At 44.9% G+C, this 26184-nt stretch overlaps 2 protein-coding genes across 5 annotated transcripts in view; one reads left to right on the top strand and one right to left on the bottom strand.

Annotated features, from left to right (window-relative positions):
• Positions 1–7922, top strand: part of PCYT1A (phosphate cytidylyltransferase 1A, choline) — a 40939-nt gene extending 33017 nt beyond the window's left edge. For all 4 annotated transcript variants that reach the window (XM_040621385.1, XM_008708394.2, XM_008708390.2 and 1 more), the window contains 3 exons: positions 416–558; positions 2549–2737; positions 3833–7922. In XM_040621385.1, the coding sequence (XP_040477319.1) occupies positions 416–558; positions 2549–2737; positions 3833–4039 (539 nt within the window). In that variant the 3' untranslated portion in view covers positions 4040–7922. The remainder of the gene's footprint in view (positions 1–415; positions 559–2548; positions 2738–3832) is intronic.
• A 1069-nt stretch (positions 7923–8991) lies between these two features.
• On the bottom strand, positions 8992–25869 carry SLC51A (solute carrier family 51 subunit alpha). The gene is made up of 9 exons (XM_040621729.1): positions 25789–25869; positions 24273–24465; positions 15243–15397; positions 14248–14321; positions 13667–13825; positions 13012–13123; positions 12574–12720; positions 10380–10485; positions 8992–9643 (listed from the first exon to the last, which is right to left on the bottom strand). Exons 1-9 carry the CDS (start codon positions 25867–25869, stop codon positions 9504–9506), a joined length of 1167 nt encoding a protein of 388 aa, XP_040477663.1. The 3' UTR covers positions 8992–9503.
• Between the last annotated feature and the right edge of the window lie 315 nt (positions 25870–26184).

Here is a 26184-nt window from a genome sequence, read left to right as displayed (position 1 = left end):
AGTATTAGGGCCATATAGTTTTTCCTTTCTTTACCCCAAGCCTTTTTTTCTTTTTTTAAAGATTTTATTTATTTATTTGACAGAGACAGAGACAGCCAGCGAGAGAGGGAACACAAGCAGGGGGAGTGGGAGAGGAAGAAGCAGGCTCACAGCAGAGGAGCCTGATGTGGGGCTCGATCCCAGAACGCCGGGATCACGCCCTGAGATGAAGGCAGACGCTTAACCGCTGTGCCACCCAGGCGCCCCTACCCCAAGCCTTTGATTCAGTCCTCCTCCTGCCTGTCAGTATCTCCAGACTTCATTTAGTAATAGAAGATTGTTTTTTGAGGAAAATAATGTTGCTCCCAGTTTCCACCTAGTCCTACTGCCTGAGTTAACCAGAATGTCACAGTGTTTGTATGTGTTCTTGGATTAGGTATGTTTGCACCAACACAGAGGACAGAAGGTATCTCCACATCAGACATCATCACCCGAATTGTCCGGGACTATGATGTGTATGCCAGACGGAACCTACAGAGGGGCTACACAGCAAAGGAGCTCAATGTCAGCTTTATCAATGTGAGTTTCAGCTTCATCCCAGAGTTCCCTGGCCCTATAGGACACACGTTTGCCTCCCACTTCATCTGAACTAAAGTTGCTTTTCGGTCTGCTGTAATTATCACCTCCAAAATTCAATGATTGCCTCTTTGCTGATTATACTGTGCTAAGCTCTTTACAAAGAGAGTAAAACAGAGGCATTCTCTGCCTTTATGGTCTAGTACCAACACGTTGATATAAAGACACACAGCCAATTAAATAAGAAAATGTTACTTAGCATAGTACAGTATTTATATCAAATATATTTAAAACAGCAGTTCTTAACCTTTTTTTTTTTTTTTTGATTGGATGGTCTTTGGAAAATCTAATGAAAGCAATGGATCTTCTCCCTGTGCGGATAGTGGCACACACATTTTGCATGCCATTTCTCAGGGCATGTGGACGTAGGTTTTAAATTTTGATTTATGAAAGCAAAGTTTACCTTGGCTTAATATTGCCTTTTAGAAACAAACTGCTATGCATTTTGTGTGTAAATTGTATCTTAATAAAGTTGGTTTTAAAAGAAGAAAGCTGCTAACTATATTTTCTATACAAGTAATTTACCATGCTCCCTTACCTGCTGCCAGTTGCGTGAATAATGAATAGGTGAAATGGTTTCATCTAAATATGATTTATCTTTGCAGATAAACCCTAGCTGTTGTTAACCACCTACTACAGAATCTTTTTCAGGTGTTTAAAAATACTAAACATAATCCCGTTCCCCTTTATGATCTGGAAATTATGAAAGTGCTTTTCCTTTGGCTAAACATCCCCACCCCCCATCCCTGGAGGGTTCATACCATTTTCCCTTCTGTTTAGGGAAGCTGATAGGACCATAGAGTATCATCTTCATTTTGCAAATAAGCAAACAGACCTCCAAATACTAAAAGATAAAACAAACAGCTTCTAAAATCATAGAATAGGCCAATGATAGAGGGAAAACATCCAATAAAGTAAACAAATTAAGTAAAAGATCTTCTACTTCAACCTATTATAGTTGTCTTATTCTTGGCAATATTGTGCAGTGATCCTGTGGCTCCTTATATATCTTCATCTAGAATGGGGTTTGGGTTATGTTGTGCCTGTTCTTGTTCCAAGTTTATGATTTTTTTTTCTTTCCTTCTTTTTTATTAACATATAATGTATTATTTGTTTCAAGGGTACAGGTCTGTGATTCATCAGTCTTACACAATTCACAGCTCTCACCATAGTACATACCCTCCCCAGTGTCCGTCACCCAGCCACTCCACCCCTCCCACCCCTCTCCACTCCAGCAATCCTCAGTTTGTTTCCTGAGATTAAGTCTCTTATGGTTTGTCTCCCTCTCCGGTTTCGTCTTGTTTCATTTTTTCCTCTCTTCTATGATCCTCTGCCTTGTTTCTCAAGTTTATGGTTTTGTTTTTTTTTTATTATGTTCAGTTAGCCAACATATAGTACATCATTAGTTTTTGATGCAATCTTAAAAAATCTGACTTCATTTGGCTATATGCCCATCTGTTACTGAGCATACGCAATATATTTAGTTTAGTCCAGGCTTCCACAGTGTTCGAATTGTCACACTTTCATATAAGATGACCATCCAGAGTATATTTAATCTGTTATTATGCTAGAGAAACAAGGGCTAGATTAGGGCGAAGTGAAATTCTTTTTTTTTTTTTTTAAAGATTTTATTTATTTATTCGACAGAGATAGAGACAGCCAGCGAGAGAGGGAACACAAGCAGGGGGAGTGGGAGAGGAAGAAGCAGGCTCATAGTGGAGGAGCCTGATGTGGGGCTCGATCCCATAATGCCGGGATCACGCCCTGAGCCGAAGGCAGACGCTTAACCGCTGTGCCACCCAGGCGCCCCCGAAGTGAAATTCTAATGACTGGAAATAGTGTCAATAGAGTGCTGAAATGTTTTTTTTCTTCTCCCTTTGGAACAGAGATCAGAGTGAGTATTATTTCTCAAAACAATTATTTCTTTACATAGGAGAAGAAATACCACTTGCAGGAGCGGGTTGACAAAGTAAAGAAGAAAGTGAAAGATGTGGAAGAAAAGTCAAAAGAATTTGTTCAGAAGGTCGAAGAAAAAAGCATTGATCTCATTCAGAAATGGGAGGAGAAATCCCGAGAATTCATTGGAAGTTTCCTGGAAATGTTTGGTCCAGAAGGAGCGCTGGTATGTTCTTTCCTGGTGGACAATTTAGGGAATTTCAGGAAAATTTAGGGAATTTTCATGCTGTGGAAAGAATTATAGCATTATAGAAAGGGACATCACCATTAAGTAGTTATCTAATCTGTTCCTTATAGTGGGCAGAACTATATTTCAACTATTCCCAAAAAGTTGTTTAAAATCTTTACATAAAGAGGTTACACATTCTCCGAAATAATTTTGCCAGCTCTCTGTCAACCTCCAAATCTGGTGATAGGCAAGTAACCTTGCCTAGCTTGCTTCTATATTATAGGTTTAGATAAAAAGGAAAGAAAAGAACGAAGAACAGTCAAAAGAAAGCTGCCTCCACTACAAACAGCTGCTGCAGAGCTGCTGGGTGAGGTGAGAGTTCTGTCCATGAGGAGTAACAAGGTCTTTCCAAGCCAAATAGAAGGTGAGTGTAGTTATTTAGCAAGTGAGCCCTAGGATATCAGGAAGGATCTAACTATGAAAGTGTTTGATACCAGAACAGATTATTCAGGGAGAATATAGAATTTCCTTTTCAGAGAGCTCTAAAACTAGGATAGGTACCCTTTTGTCTGAGTTAGTTCCTTTGTTTTTGCCTGGAGCCTGGACTGCAGACCGAGTAGCCATTTAGGAATTCCTTTGACATAGAAGTCAAGAATTGGGTGACTGTGGATAGCATGTGAGAACCCTTAGATAAGTAGCTTAGCATGGACTACTTTAGGGAGGCAGTTGCTTAAAATTTTAGGTATGTCCTCGCCTAGCTTATTTGATCACTTTTGACATTGCACAAGGCACTCATGATAATTTGAAGTCTCAGATCCTCCAGTGATGATTTAGTAGAATACATAGGTTTCTTCTTTTTTTTTTTTTTAAAGATTTTATTTATTTATTTAACACAGATAGAGACAGCCAGCGAGAGAGGGAACACAAGCAGGGGGAGTGGGAGAGGGAGGAAGAAACAGGCTCATAGCGGAGGAGCCTGATGTGGGGCTCGATCCCAGAACGCTGAGATCACACCCTGAGCCGAAGGCAGACGCTTAACCGCTGTGCCACCCAGGCGCCCCATCTTCTAATTCTTCCTTTTGGTCTCCCCAGAAACATATGCTGAAAGAGGGGAAAGGCCGGATGCTGCAGGCCATCAGTCCAAGGCAGAGTCCCAGCAGCAGCCCCACTCGGGAACGCTCCCCCTCGCCGTCTTTCCGATGGCCCTTCTCTGGCAAGACTTCCCCGCCTTCCTCCCCAGCAAACCTCTCCAGGCACAAGGCTGCAGCCTATGATATCAGTGAGGATGAAGAAGACTAAGTTTTCATCCCTCCTTTCCTCTCCCCTCCCTCTGTTCCATCACCTTCGGAAGCTCTCTGTTGAATTTCAAATTGTGATTCCAACACTAAACCTAAGGACAGCTACAAAGGAAAGAAAGTTGGGGCAGGAGGACCTAGGATGGGATCAGACAGCCCATCCTCTAAGAGACATCACCCGTTCACACCAAGAAGGAGGCTGACTACACCTCAGAAACCTGTTCTGCATCCATATACCCTCCCTCCAGACTTTGCTTTACTGTTTATGTTCATGTGATTTTGACAGGGAAATTGTCATTTTTATTAATTTTTTAAAAATTAGTCTTTCAAATGTTGTAAGTAGAACTAATTTTTTGCCCCTGAGGAGTGGGCAGAAGGAAATGGTGTATTACCCAGAGGCCTTTTCTTCCTGATACACTATAATGTTTGCCTTCTGTTCTGAGGCAAAGTGGCTTGCCAAGTCCTTCCAGCAATGAGCCGTGCTGATGAGTGATTTCAGGGGGAGGAGAAATAGCATAGTTTTGGTGTCCTTAAAAAAAGCTAAAAGCTGTGTAAACTCAGTCACAAATCCCCTAAATGTACTGCTGGCACATGTGTCAATGTGGCTGTGAGAAGAAGGAGATCTGAGCCTAACTTTTCTTACTCCCTGAGGAGTTTCTTGTTGGACCCAATGGGGTCCCTGGAAGACACTGATGGGGATGGAGCCAGACCACATGGCATCAGCTGCGGTTCTCCTGCTGTGTTCATCTTCTCAGAAAACTCTGTTGCCCAGTTATTTGGGAGCTCTTGTCAATCTTTTTCCTACAGTCTACCTTTGAAGGAAAGAACACTTTCAGGTTTGTTGTGTTTGGGGGGGCAGTGGGACAGGACTCAGTCCTATACAGGGTCAGGTTAGGTTAATTTTCCCACCTGGGAGTACGCCCCTGGCCCTGCTATATCAATGCTTATTACCTAGCTTTTTACAGAGGATACTTTGTAAATGTCTGCAGTTTGAACATGATCTGTTAATCCGTGTTGCTCAAAGCCATATTGAATATTTAGGAGATTTGCACAGAATGTAAACACGAAAGCATAAAGAAACACCCCCCTTCCTAAAGCCTTATCTTGAACTTGGTCCTTCTTAAGAATGTTCTCGACTGGAACTGATGCTCCAGGTGGTGTTTCTTTTCCTCTGAGAGCTGCAGCTGGTTGGGACTTCCCTCCGCTGCCCCTCCAGCAGGCCACAAAACATTACAAGAGAATGGCAGGTTCTCTCCCTTTCCCATGTGTGCCTGGTGGTTATGGTCCCACTTCCTCTGTTAGGTTGCCCAGGGGGAGTCACTGCTTATATTCAACATCGGAGATGCTGAAGCTTAACACTTGCTATTGAGCATGAGCTCATTTTTAAGCCTCTAGCATTCTGCAACTACATGACCCAGCAGACCGTCATCTTCAGTAATCCTGTAGCTGGGTTCAGGGGAAGATTGCTTATGTCCAGGCCCCACCCCGTCACTCATAAATACCCCTTGTGGGGGTGGAGTTTTGGTGTTTTCAGCTAAGAAAACCACATTTTATCTTTTCTTGCCCCTATGCTAGGGCTGTGAGCATCTCATAGTCTCCTCCCTAAATACTTTCTGGTAAAACCTTCTCTTCTGCCTGAGGATCAGAGGCTAGAATCACTGCCTGCCTGCACAGCAGGACTACCTGGTTTCCTAAAACTCTGATCACCCAGAGAGGCAGAGTATGGCTGAGTAGAGACACAAAGAGAAGGAAATCTCTTGTTGTCATGATGGCTTATGAAAACTACATTTCTGACCCTTCTCATGAAGTGCTGTTTTTGCTATCAAATACGGTTTACATGAGCTTTGGCTTGAAATCCTTTTTTTGCAACAGTTCAAGTTCTTGTCTTCCTACATTAACCAGCTTCCTAGGATCACATAGTTTAACTTTTCTGCTTTAGTCTTCTTGGGAATTCTGCCTATTTCTGTCTTATTCTCCCTGGTGTAGAAAGATGATGAAATCATCTCTGAAGGTCACCTACCTGTTCCCTCAAAGTACATATTGGCCAAGTGTATTTGGCAAGGGAGATGCTCAGAATGCGGTTTTCCTCGTGCATGTCACTCCTCTCAAGTATACTGTCTGGGACCTCTTCCTCTGCTCTGTCAATGGGCTACTTTTGGCATTCCCTGCCCTTGGAATATAACCGCTGTGCTGAGAAGTTCTGTGAGACTGCCGGGGCCAGCATATGCACACGAGCTTGGAAATCCCTCTCACGCCTTTTAACGAACTTCTGTGGCCCCAGTGTCCTAACACTAGTGCATCTTCAAATAATTTTGACTTAAAGCTAAAACTTGTATGGTGTGGCATATTAGCTACTTTGGGATAAATGTGATCCTAGGTGCTGGACAAGGATGGGTGGAGGGAAGACGCTGTTGGGATGATGCAGTATTTGATCATTTGTGCCTAATTAAATGAAGTTAGTGGTTGCCTACCATGACCATGCCTGTGATCTGTAAGTCTTCTATTATTAATTGTAATATTAACTATTAATATTGATTTCTTATATTAATATTAATTAGCTATTTCCCTGAATCCCACACACAAAGCAATAAGCCAAATGTAGCAGAGATGGGAGAGCCTTAAACACTCGTTGGCTTCAGAGCTCAGTCTGTAAGACAGAAGAATGGAGACGGGCCCAGGAGCTCGTGCTGAGGAGGTGCTACTTCAGTTACCTGGGGCAGAAGGTTGGCTCTTTTCATACACACTAGACTCAGTAGCACTAAGGAATAGAGGTTGAAACTTCAGAGAAGTAGAAACAGGTCTTTTGTACTGCTGCAGCTGTTTCTGATAGCTAGAGCCAAAGACCATTATTTCGCTGAGGCTTGGGTGAGAAGGTTGGGGATATGAGAAGGTTGAAGACCCTAAATAAGAAAAAATACGAAGGAGGTCAAGAGAACTTCTGACTTTTTCTGGTTACCGATAACCCAGCACCCGAGTTAGATTTTCCTTCTTTACTTGTGATGCACAACTGGTCGGGCAGCCTCTGTCTGCATATCCCCTCTGTGGTGGTTCTTCACAGTGCTTCTGTTTCTCTGGATTATCTTGATTTGTGGGTAGCTTGTTATTCTGGAGCGCATTGCCTTTTGGATCCTGTTCTAGATCGTCTATCTAAAATCTTCCCAAATCCATTATATTTTGCTGCTTTTCTTTAATCTCTAGAAGCCATAGCTTCTACATTTTCTGTCAGCACACACTTTCACCAGAAGTTGAACTAAGACAGGTAGAAAAAGAAAATCTCCCTTAACAATGTTTTTAACTAATGGTTTTTTTTTTTAAACTTACCAATATAAGTATTTTTAAAGGTTGTATTTTTCAAAGTCATACAGTGATTATTCTTGTTTTCTCTCATAGAATAGATTGTCATGAGATAAAGAGTGGTCCCTAGCTTCTATTTTTCCAAATAAGTGGAACATGTTCTTGGGATTATACTATTAAATGTTAATTTTCTTTAAAAGAAAGAAGAAAGATTATCTGTCTGCCAAAGTTTTATGTTAATACTCAGACTGGGGTAGAAAACAAAAGTGCTAGGTTTAACACTAGGATGACTCAGGTTGTGTTCCTTTAGGTTTAAAGAGGGCTTTCCCACCCTTCTTAGGGGAGCACTGACTGTTTTAAACGCAGAGTCTTGACTGGTTGGGTTGTTTTGTATTGAGGATCCTGAAAAGAAAAAGGTGTGTTGGGAAGAAACGCTGGCCTTGGCGTGAATGTTAGCCCATCCGCAGTGCCAGCAGCCACAGGGCGTTTTCCTCAATCGGTGTTCAGTATATTGTTTTCCTATGTAAGTGTTATTAATTTGTTCAGTTATTTTGGCCTTTGTCATTTAGCCAAATAAAGGCAAAGTGGTTTTACCTAATGTTCCATTTCCTGTGTTTTCGACCTAGTATACATGTGTATAAGATGTTTTATGTATTTGGGACTTTTACCTATACCCTCAGTTCCTTTGCTTTTACATCCTAATTTGTCTCCTCAGAATTGTTCCATGACCATATTATGAGGGATATCCTTGTGCAGCTTTGCAGAGAAGCTCAAAAAGCCATTGTCCCTCTAAGGGAGGCTGATCCAGATCTATGAGATCAAAATGTCATCAGTGCCCTCATGACACATCTGTAAGGGAAAGAACACCTCCCATCTAATCAGAAGCCTGGTTTCTTTTGAGACTTTAGGTTTGTACTATTTTTGCCTAGTTGAGTTCTTTTTTTTTTAGTTGACACACAATGTTACATTAGTTTCAGGTGTACAACTTAGTGGTTTGACGAGTTTATACATTATGCTATGTTCACCACAAGTATAGCTACCATCCATCCCATTACATTGCTATTACAGTATCATTCACTGTATTCCTTTTTTTTTTTTTAGATTTTATTTATTTATTTAAGAGAGAGAGAAGGAGAGAGAGAGTGAGAGCAGGTGTACATGGTCAGAGGGAGAGGAAGAGAGGGTCTTAAGCAGACTTTGCACTGAGCATGGAGCCCGACACAGGGCTCAATCTTATGACCCTGAGATCATGACCTGAGCCAAACTCAAGAGTCAGATGCTTAACTGACTGAGCCACCCAGGTGCCATTCACTGACTGTATTCCTCATGCTCTGTTTTTTATTCTTGTGACTAACTCATTCCACAGATGAAGGCCTGTATCTCTCACTCCTCTTTACCCATTTTACCTAACCCCTCACCCTCTCTCCTCTGGCAAGTATCAGTTATCTGTATTTATAGTTCTGATTCCGCTTTTCATTTCTTTATTCATTTTCTTTTAGATTCCATTTATGAGTGGAATCATATGGTGTTTTTCTTTCTCAGTCTGATTTATTTCCCTTAGCATAATACCCTCTAGGTCTATCCATGTTGTCTCGAATGGCACAGTCTCATCCTTTTTATGGCTGTGTAATATTTCATTGTGTATATACACCACATTTTCCTTATCCGTTCATCTACTGATGGACACTTAGGTTGCTTCCATGTCTTGGTTATTGTGAATAATGCTGCAATAAACGTAAGGGTTTGCCTGGTTGAGTTCTACTCCTGTTCTTATAACAGGCAAACTACCATATACTTTCCCCCCTTTCAGTGGCTTTGGGAAAACTCAGAGTGACCTTTCAGTATACAAACTTCAAGGGCTAATAGTGTCACCCACAGAGGCAATGTACCCAATTACAGAATTTTTTTTTTTTTGGTAAGAGTTTTTTTATTATGTTAGTCACCATACAGTACAATTATAGAATTTTAAACTCTATCCTGTTTATTGTAAAACTTAAAATACCTTCTCCAGGTAAGATCCAAAATAATTGCATCCTATTCCATAATTCTCCTTCATCTCCTACAGTCAAATGTAATCTGCCAGCTTGTGCTGAAAATGGAATCCATCCCTGTTTGGTCAAGGTTGAGGGACTGTGAGGAAATCTTGTGCCCGTTTAATGTGTACAGTGTCTTTTTCAATGTCCACCTTGGACCAAATCCAGGTTTGAGGAAGAAAAAGGTTCATATCCAACCTTGTTGTCTTTCCTTCGGTAGTACATGCGTGCCAGCACAGTCATTAGAAAAGTCTCCAGTACCAGGAGGTGGCAATTCATCACTGCAGCATGGAGTGAAAAATAATGTAAGTTATGCTAAATTGTAGAGGTGGTATCCCACTAGCAGCCCTGGCATATGAGTTCAGCAACACTTTTCTCCAGTTTGTCCTCAAACCAAGTCTAGAGCTATTAAGTTGTCATAAGTAACACAGCAGATTGATGGCAGAGCCAGAACCAGACCTTGACTCTACCTTCTGCAATCTGAGGCTACCATTAAACCCCATTTCTTTTGTGTGTTCTATCAGCACAACCTTCCTTTTTTTTTTTTTTTTTTTGAGAGAGAGAGTGAGCAGGGGGCAGAGGGTGAGAGAGAATCCCAAGCAGATTCCATGCTCAGCATGGAGCCTGACGTGGGGCTCGATCCCACAACCCTGAGATCATGACCCAAGCGGACATCAAGAGTCGACGCACTTAACCAACTGAGCCACCCAGGCGCCCCCATCAGCATGACCTTCTGCCTTCATACCACACCCACTCCTCTCCTAGAAGCTGAGGATTGAACAAGTGGCTTCCTGGATTGGTCATCAGGGCTGGCCTCAAGCTATGGGATCGAAGCTCTCCTCTGTGTGGTCAGAGAAGTCACCATCTCCTTAAAACCTCACTAGGATTTCTCGGAGATCCCTTTCTGAGTATTTTGAGCAGAAGCCAGCTGGCCCAACCTCTGTTCTAAGGTTCTGTCTTCCCTGACCCTCCCTTCTCGCCCATTCTGGAATGAGAGAGGGACTCCCTTGTGCTCACCTTGAGACCTGATTTTAGAGGAAAAGGGAGGTGAACAAGCAATCTGCCCATTGTTGGCCAAGACTGAGAAGATGGATGGCTGCAGGGCAGTCAGGATGAGGAGCACCTGCAGAATGGAAGAGAAGCAAGGGCAGGAGGGGCCCAGCACCCATGGCCCTGAGGCTGTGCTTGGTCTTCCATGGTGCATTCAGCTGACCTTTCGATCTGTGCGCTTACAGAGGGTTGAAACTCACTTAAGGTAAAATTTTGTGGAGTTTTAATCTTTAGGCAAAGTACAATCTTGTCTTCTACCCAATATTTTATGAGAATTTGTGACAAGAAACAAGAATTGATTGGCGGTCCATGTTTATTTCCCTATCTCAGCCATGGCTACTAATGAGCACTCAATGGATGAAGAGGGTGGATGGTTAGAGAAGACTATTTCTGTCTGGCTCAAGACCCTGAGATTCCCTGGTCCTTGAATAATGGGCAATTGGCCATGAAGTAAGGCACCTTTGAAAAATCTCTACTGTGCCAGGGGCTGGGCGGAAGGGGGAACGGGGGATTAATGTTCAATAGGTACAGAGTTTCTGTGTGGAAGGTGAAAAAATTCTGGAAATGGATGGTAGTGATAATTGCACAACAATGTGAATGCACTTCATGCCACTGAACTGTACACTTAAAAATACTTAAAATGGTAAATTTTATGCATATTTTGATACAATAAGAAAAAAAAAAAGAAGAAAAAGAAAATCTCTGTCCAGAGGCTCCAGCAACTCCATTTGTCTTAGTACTTGTCCTCCCTGAGTGCACTTTTTAAAGCATCAGACTCTTTAAGGCAGACTCAGCATGTCCAGGTGTCCCCACAATAGTCACAGGCAGGCTTGGCAGTCACAGGGCTCTTACCCTGTGGCATGACCCTAAGTGCTTCTGGGGCCCAGATCCTTTTGGCCCTTTCAGTCCCTGACTCATTTCAGGCTCTTCTGGCCTCTCTCTTCTTCAATTCTACCTACTGTGTGTCCAGAAATCCACATTTTGGAGGCATCTGCTTAGATCAAATGAGAATTTATGTGAAATCACATTGTTAACTGTAAAGCAGTCACTATGCTGTGGGAGTAGGAGAAGGGCCTAGTGAGGAGACAGAAAGAGTGGAGAGAGAAGGAAAACACGACTGGGCTAGAAATCACTGCATTTGGTGGAAGTTCTCTGGGCTTTAGAGAATGGAAAGTGTCAAAGTGAAAAAATGTGCCTTGTGGAGAACTTTCAGATGAGGCGTGCAGGTGAAGAGGCAGCACGATGAGAAGAAGGAATATGGATTTGAGAGTCAGACAGATCTAGGTTTAAATTCTAGCCCCATACCCACATGCCTTCGAGCAAGCCCGATGACATCTCTGGGCCTCGTTTGTACAATAGAAATAATAATGACTCCTAAGATTATTGTGAAAATTTAGATGTAACACATGAAAAGTCCCTAACAGGTGGTAAAGGTAGGTCATAACTATGATAACGCTGATGCTCCTGGTGGTGATTCATTACAGAGCTTTAGAAAGTGTTGGGTAGAAAAGAAAGAAAAAAGCAAAGGTAGAAGAATTTAAGGTTGATGGTACACGTTTTAGGAGTTGAAGTGGATCCCCTCAAACGATATGTTGAAGTCCTAACCCCCAGTACTTCAGAATGTGATCTTATTTGGAAACAACATCATTGTTTTGGTTAACTAATTAGGTGTCATTAGTTAAGATGACGTCGTGCTGGAGGAGAGTGGTTCCTTATTCCCATATACTGTTGTCCTTATAAGGAGAGTAAAAGAGACACAAGACACACGACACATGCCGTGTCATGATGGAGGCAAAATCCGTGATGCAGTTGCTAGCTGGGGATTGCTGGTCAACCACCAGTAGTTAGGAAGAGGCAAGGAAGAATTCTCCCCTATAGGTTTCAGAGGGAGCATGGCCTGGTTGACATGGGCTTGTAGCCTCCAGAACTGTGAGACAAGACATTTCTGTTGTTTTAAGCCACCCAGTTTGTGATCCTTTGTGAGGGCAGTGTTAGGAAGCTATTATAGCACAGAAAAGCAAAAACTGGGAAGTGGCAGGAATCGTTTTCTAAATCTCACAGGAAACTCCGGCTTAAGATTCCCAGACCCACTTTTGTCTTTATTAGTCTCACCTCCTAACCTCTAATATTAATCTTCTTTTCTCTCCCAGGGTATAGTTACCTGAAAGAGGACAAATTTGGCTCCTATATTCTGCGCGCCCAGGTGCATCTTGGCTTGACGGAAGATGATGGCCAGGGACCAGAGAGCCAACAGGGTGGACACACCAAGGACAGTGTTGATCCACAGAGCTGTGCTTTCCTCAGAAATCTGGGGGCAGATCAGAAAGCAGTCAGTGAGGTAGGCAAGCCTTTTCTCCTCCTTGTATTTCTCCTCTTCCATGGTGGGAAAGGTAATAAAAAGGCCCCCAAACCTTGGCCTGTTCCACTCTCCTCTCCCCACCAGAGTCTCCAAGCCTCTACTTTTCCATGGCCACACTGTACTGGGGCTACCCTGTCTGTGGGGCCCTGGTTGCAGGGAATGTTGGCTCCAGCTCTTCCTTCTAGAGCTCAGAGGTACTAAGTGAGTCTTGGACTTTGCCGCCCCTTACTCCTGGCTTACGTCTGCTGGGTCATAGATGCCATCAGGGATGAGAAACAGGCCCACCAGGCTCAGTGTTATCTTGAAGAAGGCATACTGGAATGGGCCCAGCATCAGCAGCTGAAGCTTCTTCCTGAAGGAAGTAAAGGGTTAGGAACATGAACCCACAAACTGCCTACTTCAAGAACACCTTCAGCTCCTGGGCTGAAGCTTGGCTGCCATAATGGACACCAAAATGGCTAGATGGATGGGGACAGAAGAAACCAGAATGTTGAGAGCATTGGGAACCCTCTTCTTGTCTCCCACTCATCCCCAGACCAGAGGGCTGCCTTTTGAGCAAGAACTATCAGAATGTTGACCCCAACCTCATTAACCAAAATGGGCAGAAGGGACAAGTAAGTAGCCCAAAGTCCACTTTGCTCCATGTGGCTAAAGTTTGTAGGCAGCAGTGAACTTAAGTGGTTGAAATTGGAGTTCTCCTTCCTGTGCTTTCCTCACCCCTGGGTGGGTGCCCAGTGTGTGGGTGGTGGCTGTGGGATGTCCACCGTTTCATCGCTGGCTTTGTTCCATACCAGCCTGATTCCAAAAGACTTGAAGCAGGGCTGAGAGAACCAGAGAGGCTCTTGGGAGAAGAGGCTAACCTGTTCCTTGAGGGAGCCTCTCCCTCCCACCTTACCTGGTGAGTGTTAGTGGGGGGCAGCAGGGGCAGCAGCAGCAGCAGGGGCCTGTATGGACCATCATCGGAGTGTCCTTCAGTGTCCTCAGTACCGCCTCCTTCCCACCAAAGCCTTCCACCATGACTCTCATCATCAGGTAAAAGCATACCGCGTAAAACCTGGAGTGGGAGCAGAGGTGGGCCTCACAGAGGGGGAAGTGGCAGCCAGCTAAGGGGATAGCAAAGACAAATAGACTGCAAAAGGTGCAGCAGAGGTATGGCTCAGCGAGGGGGTCACAGTAGGGACCAGGCATTCAGAATGTGTGACGCAGCGAGAGGGAGAGAGAGGACAGGGTCCAGGGGCTGAGGAAGAGGGGAACTGAGGCTTGTAGGAACAAAATGGTTGACTGAGGATGAACAGAATGAGAAATTTAAGAGACCTGATTAGCACAAGTTGAAAGGGCCTAGATTCATGGTCAATTGGTTTGCAGGGATTTATGGAAGGGATATGGGATAAAAAAAGACATGGACTCTGGAGTCCTGGGTGAGTGGGGAGCAAAAGGGTACCCAGCTCAGAGCTGGGGGTGGGGCAGGACACTCACGAGGTTATGGCCATTTCCACGAGCATGAGGGAACGAGGGATCCAGAGACCAAAACAGCAGAACACAGACACGACCTACTTGGAGAGGAGCAAGAAGCTGGTTACGGCGAGAAGGGAGTCTTTGGTGCTCACCCTCTCAAACCTTTTATGGCAAAACCTGAACAATTAAGGTGCCATCACTTAAAAGTGGTTGGCTGGAAAAATAAATAAATCAATGAACTTTTAAAAGTTTTTTTTTTAATTCAGTGGTTAGTTTCTTCTATATCTAGGGTCAGAGACAGCAGGTCACTGTAGGTCAGGTGCTCTTTTGAAGACTGTCTCATCCTATATCCCTGGAGCAGTGTAGGTAAGTTCATCCTTAGGATGAATTGGGTCAAGATCCAACCCTCCCTTTTCAACATTGCATGTTACTAGAGCATCTCTGATGACATGAGATGGCCCAGGCAGGTGTCCTCTGCTAGAAAAGGACCTCGAGGTGCTCCATTCTCCACCCCCCCCACACACACACACATAGACCTTACAAGGAAACGGAAGTCCAAACTTATGGCCTGGGAGCAAGCCAGAGACCTATATAATGTCTGTGAGAGTGAGTTAAAAAGGTTTACAATGTAAGGGTAGAGCTGAGTATGTCCCCATGGGAAAATAAATTCTTTCCCTCTTCCCCCTCTGAGGAACCACTGCTTTCCTGTACCGGAAGGAAGCTTGCTTTTAACAGTAATACTATGGTGGGAAGTAGTGAGTGGCAGTGCTGGTGGGCTGAGCAGTTTCTGCAGCTCTCTCTTGGCTCTAAGAATTCAAACTCCCTGTCCCACTGCCTATTGGCCTTCCAAGCATGGGGTCCTGACTGCAAATGGAAATCACATTACAACCCCCCATTGTAAGTGGGTAGAAGCAGTCAACCCTCTGCTGACTTGAATTCTGAGTTTAGAGGAATTCTCAAAAATGGTTCCTGTCTCTTGTTTAGTCCCTCCCAAAGGGCAGCTACAAGGCCCTTACCGTGGGTGCAGAGCTGCTCCAGAGCAGGGTCCCCCTCTTGATGGGGCATCGAGTGTTCTTGTACAGGTAGACAGCATCTTCCAGGAAGATGATGACCGAGCCCAGGGTGAACAAAGTCATAATGACTGTGAGGGCAATTTGTGCAGGACCCAGAGCTAAATGGAAAGAGAGGGCAAACTCACCTGAGCTGAAGTCCAGGACTGAGGGGCAGAAGATGTGGGCTTCTTCATTTGGATCTAAATTGCTTTACCGTATCTAGAATTATCTGGTCAACGCTCCCACCCATGCAGAAGAATGGCATTTTCTTAGACCTAGACTATCCAACACGTAGCTAAAAAGTAGTGATTCTTCTGCATGGATGAGAGACTAGACCAGATAATTCTAGGTATGATAAGGCTTACCTCAACCAGGAAATAGACACCAAAGAAGTTTTTACTTAATTAGCAAGAATTTTGAATTAGGAGGTTGGCCGTGCCTAGTCAACTTTACTACTTTCCAGTGAAAGGTGTCATGCTAGCAGACGTGGACCAATTAACATTATAATTAAAGCAGAATGTAATCAATGGTATACTTCAGGGCTGTTTAAATTTGACTTCAAAAATTATGTCATGAAACTGCGACATTAGGAAGGGATTTTAACAAAAGAGAAATGCATACACGTAAAGACTCCAAGGACAATTGACTCATGTTGGCCTCACATTAGTCTTAAATTAAATGTGGTTCAGTAGTTCTCTTTAGTGTTTATTGCAATCATTTGAGTAGTTGTTAAAAATTAGCTGTCCAGGTCCTACCCTCAGAGATGCTGCTTTTAAATCTTTGTGAAGAATGTGTAATATTTTTTTAAAAACGTATTAGCACTCAGTTAAAAAAACAATTTATTAACAGACCCACACATATATGGTCATCTGATTTATGACAAAGGCTTCACTACAATTTATGGGGAAATGGATGTTTTTTTCAAGAAAGGGTTCTGGCTTACTGGATACCCTTTGGCAGATAAAAAGAACATTGACCCCTCCCTCACACCATCTAAAAACACCTAAATGTAAAAGTTAAAACAATAAAGTTTTTAGAGGACAACAGAGAAGTGTCTCTTCATGACTTTGAGATGGGCAAAGGTCTTTTAAAATAGGACATAAAACCACTACCCACAAATCTAAAAATTGATAAATTGGACTTTCTTAAAATTAAATATTTTCATTCATCAAAAGAAACCATTAAGAGAGTGAAAAGACAAGCTCAGACTGAGAGAAGATACTTGAAATACAGATATCTAGCACAAGACCAGTATCCATCCATACATGAAGAATTCCTATCGGTCAGAAAAAGACAGCCCGATTTTTACAAATGAAAAAAAGACCTAAACAGTTACTTTACAGAAGATACTTAAATGTTTATGAAGCAAAAAAGGTGCTAAATATCAGCAGTTATCACGGCCACACAGATGTGAGATGCCATTACATACCCACCGAAAGGGCTTGAAAGGACTGATGATTCCAAGTGCTGATGAGGATAAGGGGAAAATGGAACTCATTTATTTCAGCTGGGAGTGGCATAACCGTTTTGGAAAACAGTTTGGTAGTACGTAGTAAAGCTAAATATACCCCTACCCTATGACACAGACATTCCACTTCTGGATACATATTCAACAGAAATGAGTGCTTGTAATCACTGAAAGTATCCTCAGAGCAGCATTATTCATACTGGCCCAAACTGGAAACAGCTTATAAGTATTCAACAAGAATACAGATAAATACAGTTGACCCTTGAACAACCCAGGGGTTAGGGACTCCCACCCCCGCACAGTTCAAAATCTGTGTATAATTTTTGAGTCCCTCCGAGCTTAACTACTAATAGCCTACTGCTGACCGGAAGCCTTACTGATAACTAGGTAGTTGATTAACACGTTTTGTATGTTATATGTATTATGTTTTGCATTCTTACAATACGGTAAACTAGAGAAAAGAAAATGTTATTAAGAAAATCATAAAGAGGCACCTGGCTGGCTCAGTCAGTGGAAAGTGTGACTTTTGATCTTGGGGTTGTAAGTCGAACCCCACGTTGGGTATAGAGATTACTTAAAAATAAAATCTTTATTAAAAAAGAAAATCATAGGGAAGAGAAGATATATTTACAGTACCATACATATATTATTGAAAAAAAATCCTCAAATAAGTGGCCCCGCACAGTTCAAATCCGTGTTGTTTATTTTTTAAAATATTTTTTATTTTATTTATTTGACAGAGAGAGAGAGAGCATGCGCACAAGCAGGGGGAGCAGCAGGGGGAGAAGAAGAAGCAGGCTCCCAGCTGAGCAGGGAGCCTGACACTGGGTTCGATCCCAGGTGCCCCAAACCCATGTTATTTAAAGGTCAACTGTAAATCGTGATCTATTCTGACAATAGAACATCGTACAGCAATAAAAAAAGAATAAATTACTGATACATGCAACAAAATAGATTAAGCTTAAAAACATAGCGATGAGGGGCGCCTGGGTGGCTCAGTTGGTTAAGCGTCTGACTCCTGCTCAGGTCATGATCTCGGGGTCCTGGAATCCAGCCCCGCATCCGGCTCCTTGCTCAGCAGGGAGTCGGCCTCTCTTTCCCTCTACCCCTCCCCCTGCTTGTGCTTTCTCTCTCTCTCTCTGTCTGGAAAATAAATAAAATATTAAAAAAAAATAATGATGAGTGAAGGAAGCCAGATACGAGAGTATATACCATTTGATTTTGTTTATAGAAATTGAAGAATAGGGAAAAATGATCTATAGAGGTGGTAGAGGTTAAAACAGTGGTCTCAGGAGGCCGAGTAACTGGGGAGGGAGTACAAGAGACCCTACTGGTTGCTGGAAATGTTCTATTTCTTGATCTAGCTGGTGGTTTCACAGATGTACACACAGGCAAAAATGCACCACAATATACACTTGACATCATTACCCTTTACTGTATATAATTTATACCTGAGAAAAGGCCTCACGTCAACAAAGAAGATTGCAAAATTAGCACAGTAAAATTATAATCATGTTTGGGGAGAGCAAGGTAGGAAATAGTTGAAGGAAAGAGTGGGGCACGAATATCTTTCTCTTACAAAGTGCAAAGTCAGGAAGTACTGCTCATAGTTAGCAGAATAAGAAATTATCTAAAGGGATAATAAACCTATAAAGATAACCAACTAAAAATATTGACATAATTGTATGGAGAACAGAAGAAGGTCAGGGCTGAGAAAGAGAGAGAGAGTGCACATGGGTGGGGGGAGGGGCAGAGAGAGAGAGAGAAGAATCCCAAGCAGAATCCTCCCCCTACCTCCACTGAGTGTGGAGCCCCCCCCCCAACCCCCATGGGGCTCAATCTCACAACCCTGAGATCACGACCTGATCTGCAATCAGGAGTCCCACGCTCAACCAATTGAGCCACCCAGATGCCCCAATTCAGTAGATTTCTCTAAACCAGTGTCCGTTGTGGGAAGGCAGAGTCACTGCTAGAGGCCTCTCTTGGCAGGACTTGCCCACCCCTGCTTGACCCTTGTCCTCACCAACTCAGGGAGAACTGAGAGTGAAAAGAGCCCTTTCAAAAGGCCAGAGCCTTTCCCTGTCTTCACTGTCTCGACTGCTCCCTCCTCTTTGAAAATCTGCCCCACATTGGCTCCCAGAACCACTGCCCCCTTCATGGCCTCTGACCCTAGGTCTCGGGCACTGATCTCTTATCCTCTCCCACGCCCTGCGTTTCCCCATCTCAAACACTGCTGCTCCGGTCTTCTCTGTTTATTGAGGTTCAGGATTTCCCTGCCACTCCTTCAGTCTCCCAATAACCAAGTAAGCTGTGCCACCTCCGGAACTTGGTGGTGCTTGGTTTCTGCCCATTCAGCTTTTCTCCCTGAGCTCCCAGGGCTGGCTTCTCCTCACTGAGTTCTCCGTTCAATGCCCCCCTCAGCCAGCCTTCCCTGAGTGCCTGGCATGCTGCTGCCCCCCATCTGCCACCCACAGTGAGGTTATTTACATATTTATCTACTTGCCTATTTTCTGCTACCTCCCCCTGCCCCCCCCCCCCCCCCCCCCCCCCCCCCGCCATAAATTCCTGGAAGGCAGGGGCTTTGTCAGGCTTTGTTCTCTGTTCCATCTCCAAGTGCTATTGGTTGAATGAAAGAAATAACCCCATGAGAATTCCTATTGTCATCTCCATTTTATAAGCTTTTCCAGAAAACTAGGCTTGGAGAGTTAAGCACCTTGCCCATGGTCACACAGCCTGGAAGTTATGGGGCTGGGAGCAAAACCCAGGGGTTTCTGGCTGAGCCCATACTCTTAACCATTTCACACGCTGCCTCTTGGTGTGTGTTCCCATAGCTATGGGAGGGAGTGTAGAGTGATATAAACAATGAAATGCAACCCTAAAAAGTTGTTTAAGTTTAGGAAGGTGGGGTGGGGGCATATGTGACTGTTCAGTACAGACATGCTTTTGCAGTCTCTTGTAACTTCTGGCTTTGGCACTCTGTATTCTTTCTCCTGCTTGTATCTGTAGGCTCTTGTATCCACTGCCACAGCACAAAAGCTAAGAAAGAGAGAAGTTTCTTAGCATCCATAGCCTGACACTACTGCTGACCATGAAACTCATTTATCTTCTTTGAAGATTGTCCCCTACCTTATTTTTCTGCATCTTAATAGATATTAGCGTTCTACGGCCAGAGGATTTTTGGAAATGCCTTAAACAAAATTAAGCCTATTTCTTCCCATACTCAAGCTTTTAATCGGATTTATACTGTAATTTCCTAGTGGAGGTTATAGAATGCAACTTTTACAAAACTTATTTTTCTGTAGATTCTGTGTCCATGAAGCAGTACTTGAGACCAGTATTCCGAGAAACACACTTTGGGAAATGCTTGTCTAACTGACCATTTTGAATACAATTACACACTTAGCAACTAGCAAATTTCCCACTGTGTCTGCAATAGTGAAGATTATTTTTTTAATAATGAAAACAATATTGGAGCATTAAAATTTTGAAAGAGTATCCCCCATAATTCCAGCTAGTTCCTAACCAAAAGTTATTTTCATTTTTGCGTATTTGTCTTCATGGGAGTTAAGAGCATAAGCTCTGGAGTCAGAGACACCTGAGTTCAAAGTAAAATCCCACTTACTGCTTGCTCTTGACCTTGGACAGGTTATTCATCCTCTCATCAACCTCTTAGCACAGCACCTGGCGTGTAGTATTTGTTCAATAAAAAGTAGCTTTAAAAAACACCCTGGTTAAAGTGCATACCTATTGTATTACTGCAATTATACTATAAAATCGTGTACGCTTTTAACTAGCATTTCATCACAGCCATTGAAAACGATTTTTTATAATTATTTTTTAAATTACAAAAATTTCAAAAATAAAGAGAATAATAGAGCAAACAGGAATATATATACCCATAACCCATTTTAAGGAGTGTTACAATGTTGCCAATTTTGCTTCAAAAATTATTTTTAGAAGCATAAAACATTACAGATGTATTTGAGGGCCCTTGTACATACCTCCTGGATCATTTTCCCTTCCCCACCTCACCTCCCAGAGCTAACTACTGTTCTGAAGTTGGTGTATATCTTTCTCCCTTATGTTTTAATTTTTCACAACATAGGTACATACTCAACATACCATATTGCTTTGCATTTTACAAAATCTACAGAAATGGGGGCACCTAGGTGACTCAGTCGGTTAAGCGGTTAAGCATGTCTGCCTTAGGCTCAGGTCATGATTCCGGAGTTCTGGGGTGGAGCCTGAGGACCCCCACCTCTGACTTCCTGCTCTTCGGGGAGCCCGCTTCGCCCTCTGCCCCTCCCCCACTTGTGCTCTCTCTCTCTCTCTCTCTCTCTCTGCTCTCTCTGTCTCTCAAGTAAATAAATCTTTAAAAAAAGACAAAAACTACACAAGTGGCATCATTCTGCAAAATGCTTTCTCCATCCAACATTGTTTTCATGACATTATTTTCATTCTGACGAACAAATGCTTCCATAAATATTCTTGGACGGGTCTCAGCACATATGGGAGAGTTCTTTTATGCGGACACTTAAAATCAGAATTTCTGGGCCGGAGGAGATGAGAATCTGTCGTGCTGCGGTGAGCTGACCACTCTCCACAGTGGCTCTCCCAGTTAGACGCCCGCCGCTGGGCCCTGAGCCCTCACTGTCACCTCAGAGTCACTGGAGGGAAATGCCATCATTTTACTCACGGCTCTCCAGTTCCTGACCAAATTGAGTATCTTTTTGTCCATTTATTGGTCGTTTGGGTTTCTTCTGCTTGAACCGTCTGTGCACATACTTTATACACTTTGTATTGGGTAATTTCTCTTACACCGACTTAATTCTTTGTTAGTTAGGATGGAAAATATCTTCTCCCAGTCTAGGGTTTGGCGTTTAACATCGTTTATAGTGTCCTTAGTTGTATGGAGTCAATCTCCCTGATCATTTGGGCTGCTTGTGTTTCATTTAAGAAATTATTCTCCACTTGCAAACATAAAGATATCTTTTCTATATTGTCTTTCGTAAAAACGTTTGCATTTTCCAATTAGGTATTTCAGCTGTCTGGATTAAAGCTACCCTGGAGCTATTTTCACACGGATTTTTTTTTGTCCTGGGGACAAATACATTGTCCAGATCACTTCTCGAAGAGTCTGCTCTACCCACTGGTGTGTGTGGCCACCCTTCACGGAGCACGAGCCCGAGCGGGCACCTGTTGGGTTCTGTGTTTCTACTTGTTAGGCCCCTTGCGCTTACTACTCATTGCTTAGTCTTATTAGAAGTCTTAATCCCTGGTAGGGCAGCTACCCTCCATACATATTTTCAAAATTGTCTTGGCTTTTCCTGGCCCTCCATGCTTTCCATAAATGTTTGGATCAGTCCATTTAAGAAATCCTGTCGGGATTGTCACTGCAGTCGTATCGCAGGCATTTTAAACACAGGTTCAGTAGTTCTCCCCTAAGAGCTCCTCCTTAAACGGCAACCAGTTTTAAGGAGCAACAGTTTACAGATGAAGGAGCAGAGCCTTTCCCGGGCTTTCCTGTTTCTCGGGGTCATCGCCTCTGCCCTCACCATCCAACCGCCGCCCCCCCGCCATCCCCAGGGTGGTGACAGCAGCCTCTTTTTCCTTCACTCACCCTGTCAAGCTATTTACCAGGTAGCACACTCTTTCTTCAGCTTGCCTCTGCTTTCCAACCTCCCCTCTCTTTCCCTGACACCGTTCTGGCTCCGACTCTTGTTCCCCGTGCTGGGCTGGGGCGGTAACCTCCAATGTATACCCCTGCTTCTCGAAGCCCTTCTTCCCGGAGATCCATCCTGTCTACGGAGTAATGATTCTGAAGCACTGTCCAGCCCCCTCCCAATCTCAGAGCCCCGACCGCTCCTTCTGTCCGCAGGATCACATACGACTCCTCTGCCTGACACTCATCAGGCCCCAGCTCACCGGCCCAGCCCTCCCGGTTGTCCCCTGCTTCTCCACCAGCAGCCTGGAATCCTGCCAGATTCAGCTCCTTCGTGTCCAGGGAACCTGCCGGCCCCTACTGTACTGCTCCTGCCCCCCTGCACCACCCACTGCTCTCCACTCTCCGACATTCCCCCTGGGCACGACCCAGAACCATTGCCCTACTTTGAACATCCTTGGTGCTTCTATTTGCACGTTCTGCCACAAAGCAATGAGAGACCGATTTTTACTGTGTAAGGCAGGGTTTCTCCATCTCAGCACTGCCGGCACTTAGGCCAAGGTAACTCCTTGTCGTGGGGGACTTTCCTTTGTATTCAGGCCAGCATCCCTGCCCTCTCCCCACTAGAGGCCAATGGCACCCTCTAGCTGTGGCCACTGAAAGGGTCTCTACACATTGCCAGACGTTCCTTGGGGGACAAAATTGCCTCTGGTTGGCAACTGCTCACGTAAGGGAACACTTGTGCCACCAGCCGCAGTCTGAACGAGGGCTTCCCGGAGCTGGATATAGCAGCTAGCCGCTGGCACGAGCCCCAGAGCAGCCGCCAACCTCTCTGTGCACTCCGGCAGTTGTCATTCGCTCTGAAACCACGCTGAACCACGCTCTGAACCATGCCCATGTCCGCCTCCTGATCCACACTGACCACAACCTGTTGGTCAGAAAGTCTACTCACTGAAGTGGCAGTATCAGGAAGGAGGCTGGGAAAAGACATTAAGGGTACCGTAGAGGGGCGCCTGGGTGGCTTCGTCAGTTAAGTGTCTGCCTTGGGCTCAGGTTGTGATCTTGGGGTCCTGGGATCGAGACCCACATGGGGCTCCCTGCTCAGTGGGGAACCTGCTTCTCCCTCTCGCTCTGTCCCCCCCCACTTGCATGCTCTCTCAAATGAATAAATAAAATCTTTAAAAAAAAAAGATACCACAGAGACACAGACTCCTCTTCATCAATAGCTAAGAGGTGGTTAATCATGTAGTAGGAAAACAAAATAAAATACAGGTAGGAGACGGATTTGCTAGAAAGACGCTTGGGTCATTGGTTGTCATACAGCAGCCAGGGAATAAACTGAGTCCCATCGTCTGCTTTGCACTTTCAAAAGCGATTCAGTATAAGACCTAGTTGGCCAGCATTGTCAGAGTACTTCCACAGGGTCGCCTAAGTTTTAAGAACGTTATTCATAATGACCACCCCTCTAGAACGATGTAGAGCCTTTCCCAGAAGCTATTGTGCAGGCCCCAAGGGGGATTCTTGGGGGCTTGGATCATGCGGGCACCATCTTGAGTCCCTGGATGGCTCTAGGGTTTGAACAATGCTCCAGGCGTGTCCCCAGCTTGCATGAGCTTTGAGGCTGCGATCTGTGGGAGGTCCCGCATGCAGCTTTGTCTCCCTGGCTAGGCCACCATGCCCCTCTTCTGGCCTCTTGACTCCTTGAGGAGGTGCTCTTCTCCAAGGCCTTAGCCATGATAGATAGACACTGTCCAGGCTGGCCAGCTCAGGACCACCTCTCGTCAGCGTCACTCAACTGTCCTGGCTTCCTGCTGGGATGCTCATTTCTCCTTTCAGTTCCCTCTGGGGAGGGCCCCTGACTCACCTCTCAGAAGCTGGGCTGCAGTGGGAGCGTGAGAGAAGCAGGCAGAAGGGATGCTGTAATTGGTTTTCAGTAACTCCAGAAGATCTGCTGTGTACCTGTAGAGACGCCAGCCTACTTCAGAATATGGGGCTTGGGGAGGTGGAGGGGGGTTACCAGAAGGAACACCAGTTATCTGACCCTCTCTCAAACACTCCTGAGTTCAGGGACCTTGTACATTTCCCCTCGACGCCCTGATTCTTGGAGGAAATGGCAAGTGAGCCCAGGCTGGTGTGTAAGACAAGTGCCACCCAGACTATAGGCAGGCCTGGCTTCAGTGCCCAAAGAGTCCACGGTTCGCTCTCTCCACTTCCACTGGGGCAGCGGGCCAGGCACTGGCCAGAGAGAAAGAGCAGGGCCTCAGAGAAAGAGTAGACTCTGAGCACCAGGGATGGGCCCACAGCTTGTTGGGGCCCTGTGCCTGCCCCTCATAAGTCTTCAGGGCCAGCCTGACCATTATTCGTCTGCCTCATTCTGTGTCCTGGGAGCCGAAGGCCCCGGGAGGGAGATAGGGCCCGGCCCGCGCGATAGGGGCCGCCACTGCTTAGCAACTGACTCCTGGCTCTGGGCCGGCCGCCCTCACTCACCTGGGGTCAAGTTTTATCTGAGTTTTGTCTGGCTCCATCGTCTTCTCTCTGGCTTTCCCAGCAAGCACTGAGGGGCAAGCAGGGGCAGGCTGGTGGGGCCCTGAGGGAGGTGGCTCCCGCTGGTCCTGCTGCCTGCTGGCCTTTGTCAGAGCGAGGGCTGCGGCCACGTGTAGGTGCAATGGCAGGATCTTCCTCTCTGCCTCTCTCTTCTTGGGCTTCCCGCGCCCACAAGTCCCTAGAGCTTATCTCAAGAGTTTACCCCAGAGGAATTTGATCCTCTTGGCTGGCTGAGTTCCCTCATTCCTGACTCCTCCCTCTCCCTAGGTGTGGTCCTTCCTTCCTCCCTCCCCCCCATGCCTTTGGCCACCCTTCACCACCTGCCAGCCCTCATACTTCATCTCCTCTAAGGAGTCTTCTAGGGTGGTGGTAGAATAAAGTTCCCTATCCTCCCTGCAATACTACCAGTCAGCAAACCCCTGTCTTCCAGAACCTGGCTGGAACTTGAGCTCTGGTCCCCTGGAGACGGGAGAGTCAAGGCCAACTCCCTGACTGCGTTGGCACTTTGGTCTGGCGTGCAGAAGGGAGAACTAGCTGGTAAAGCCAGACGAGGCCCATGTGCGTTTCCCAAATCTCAGCCTTCCTCATCTTGATGATGAGCTTATCCTGCCAAATAGCAGCCAAAGACGCAACAAAGATGCGGAGGTGCTTAAGAGGCAGAGCTGCTGAGGGAGATTTCTGAGCATTTTGACAGATTCCAGAAAGCTGTGCCAAATTATATGTCTCTGAACTTTTTTCATTGATTAGTGATTTCTCTTCTCTCTCCAAGCAGGTTTAAAGCCATTTGAGCCCAAGCGCAGTACCCCTGGGTTCCTGGCACAGGGCCCGATACATACGGAGTGTACTTTGGAAGCGGTCATGTGATTGATGAACGAATGAAAGCTGGGCGACAGCAGCAGCAAATGTTTGTTGAGCATTTTTGGTGCCCTGGGTGCTGTGGAAAATGCAGTAAGGTCCTTATCTTGTTGAAACCTCACAACTGCTCTTGGAAGGTAAGTACTGTCTTTATTCCCATTTTACAGATGAAGAAACTGAGACTCCACCAGGTTGGAGAGAAAGCCATGAGTGTGGAGAGAGGCAAAAGGGACCTAGGTCAGGAGTTCTGTTGAGGTTCAGGGAAGAATTTTGAAAGTAAGAAAAGGGCCCCTGAGAGGGTCAAGAGAGTGGATTCTGGGAAGGTGAGGAGTTACAGGCAGAGAAGCAGTTACTGGTGGGTACCAAGAGGACTCTCT

This window comes from Ursus maritimus, unplaced genomic scaffold (genome assembly GCF_017311325.1).
Source record: "Ursus maritimus isolate PB19 unplaced genomic scaffold, ASM1731132v1 scaffold_4, whole genome shotgun sequence".
NCBI classification, from domain to species: Eukaryota; Metazoa; Chordata; class Mammalia; order Carnivora; family Ursidae; genus Ursus; species Ursus maritimus.
This window is presented reverse-complemented; position numbering and strand designations above follow the sequence as displayed.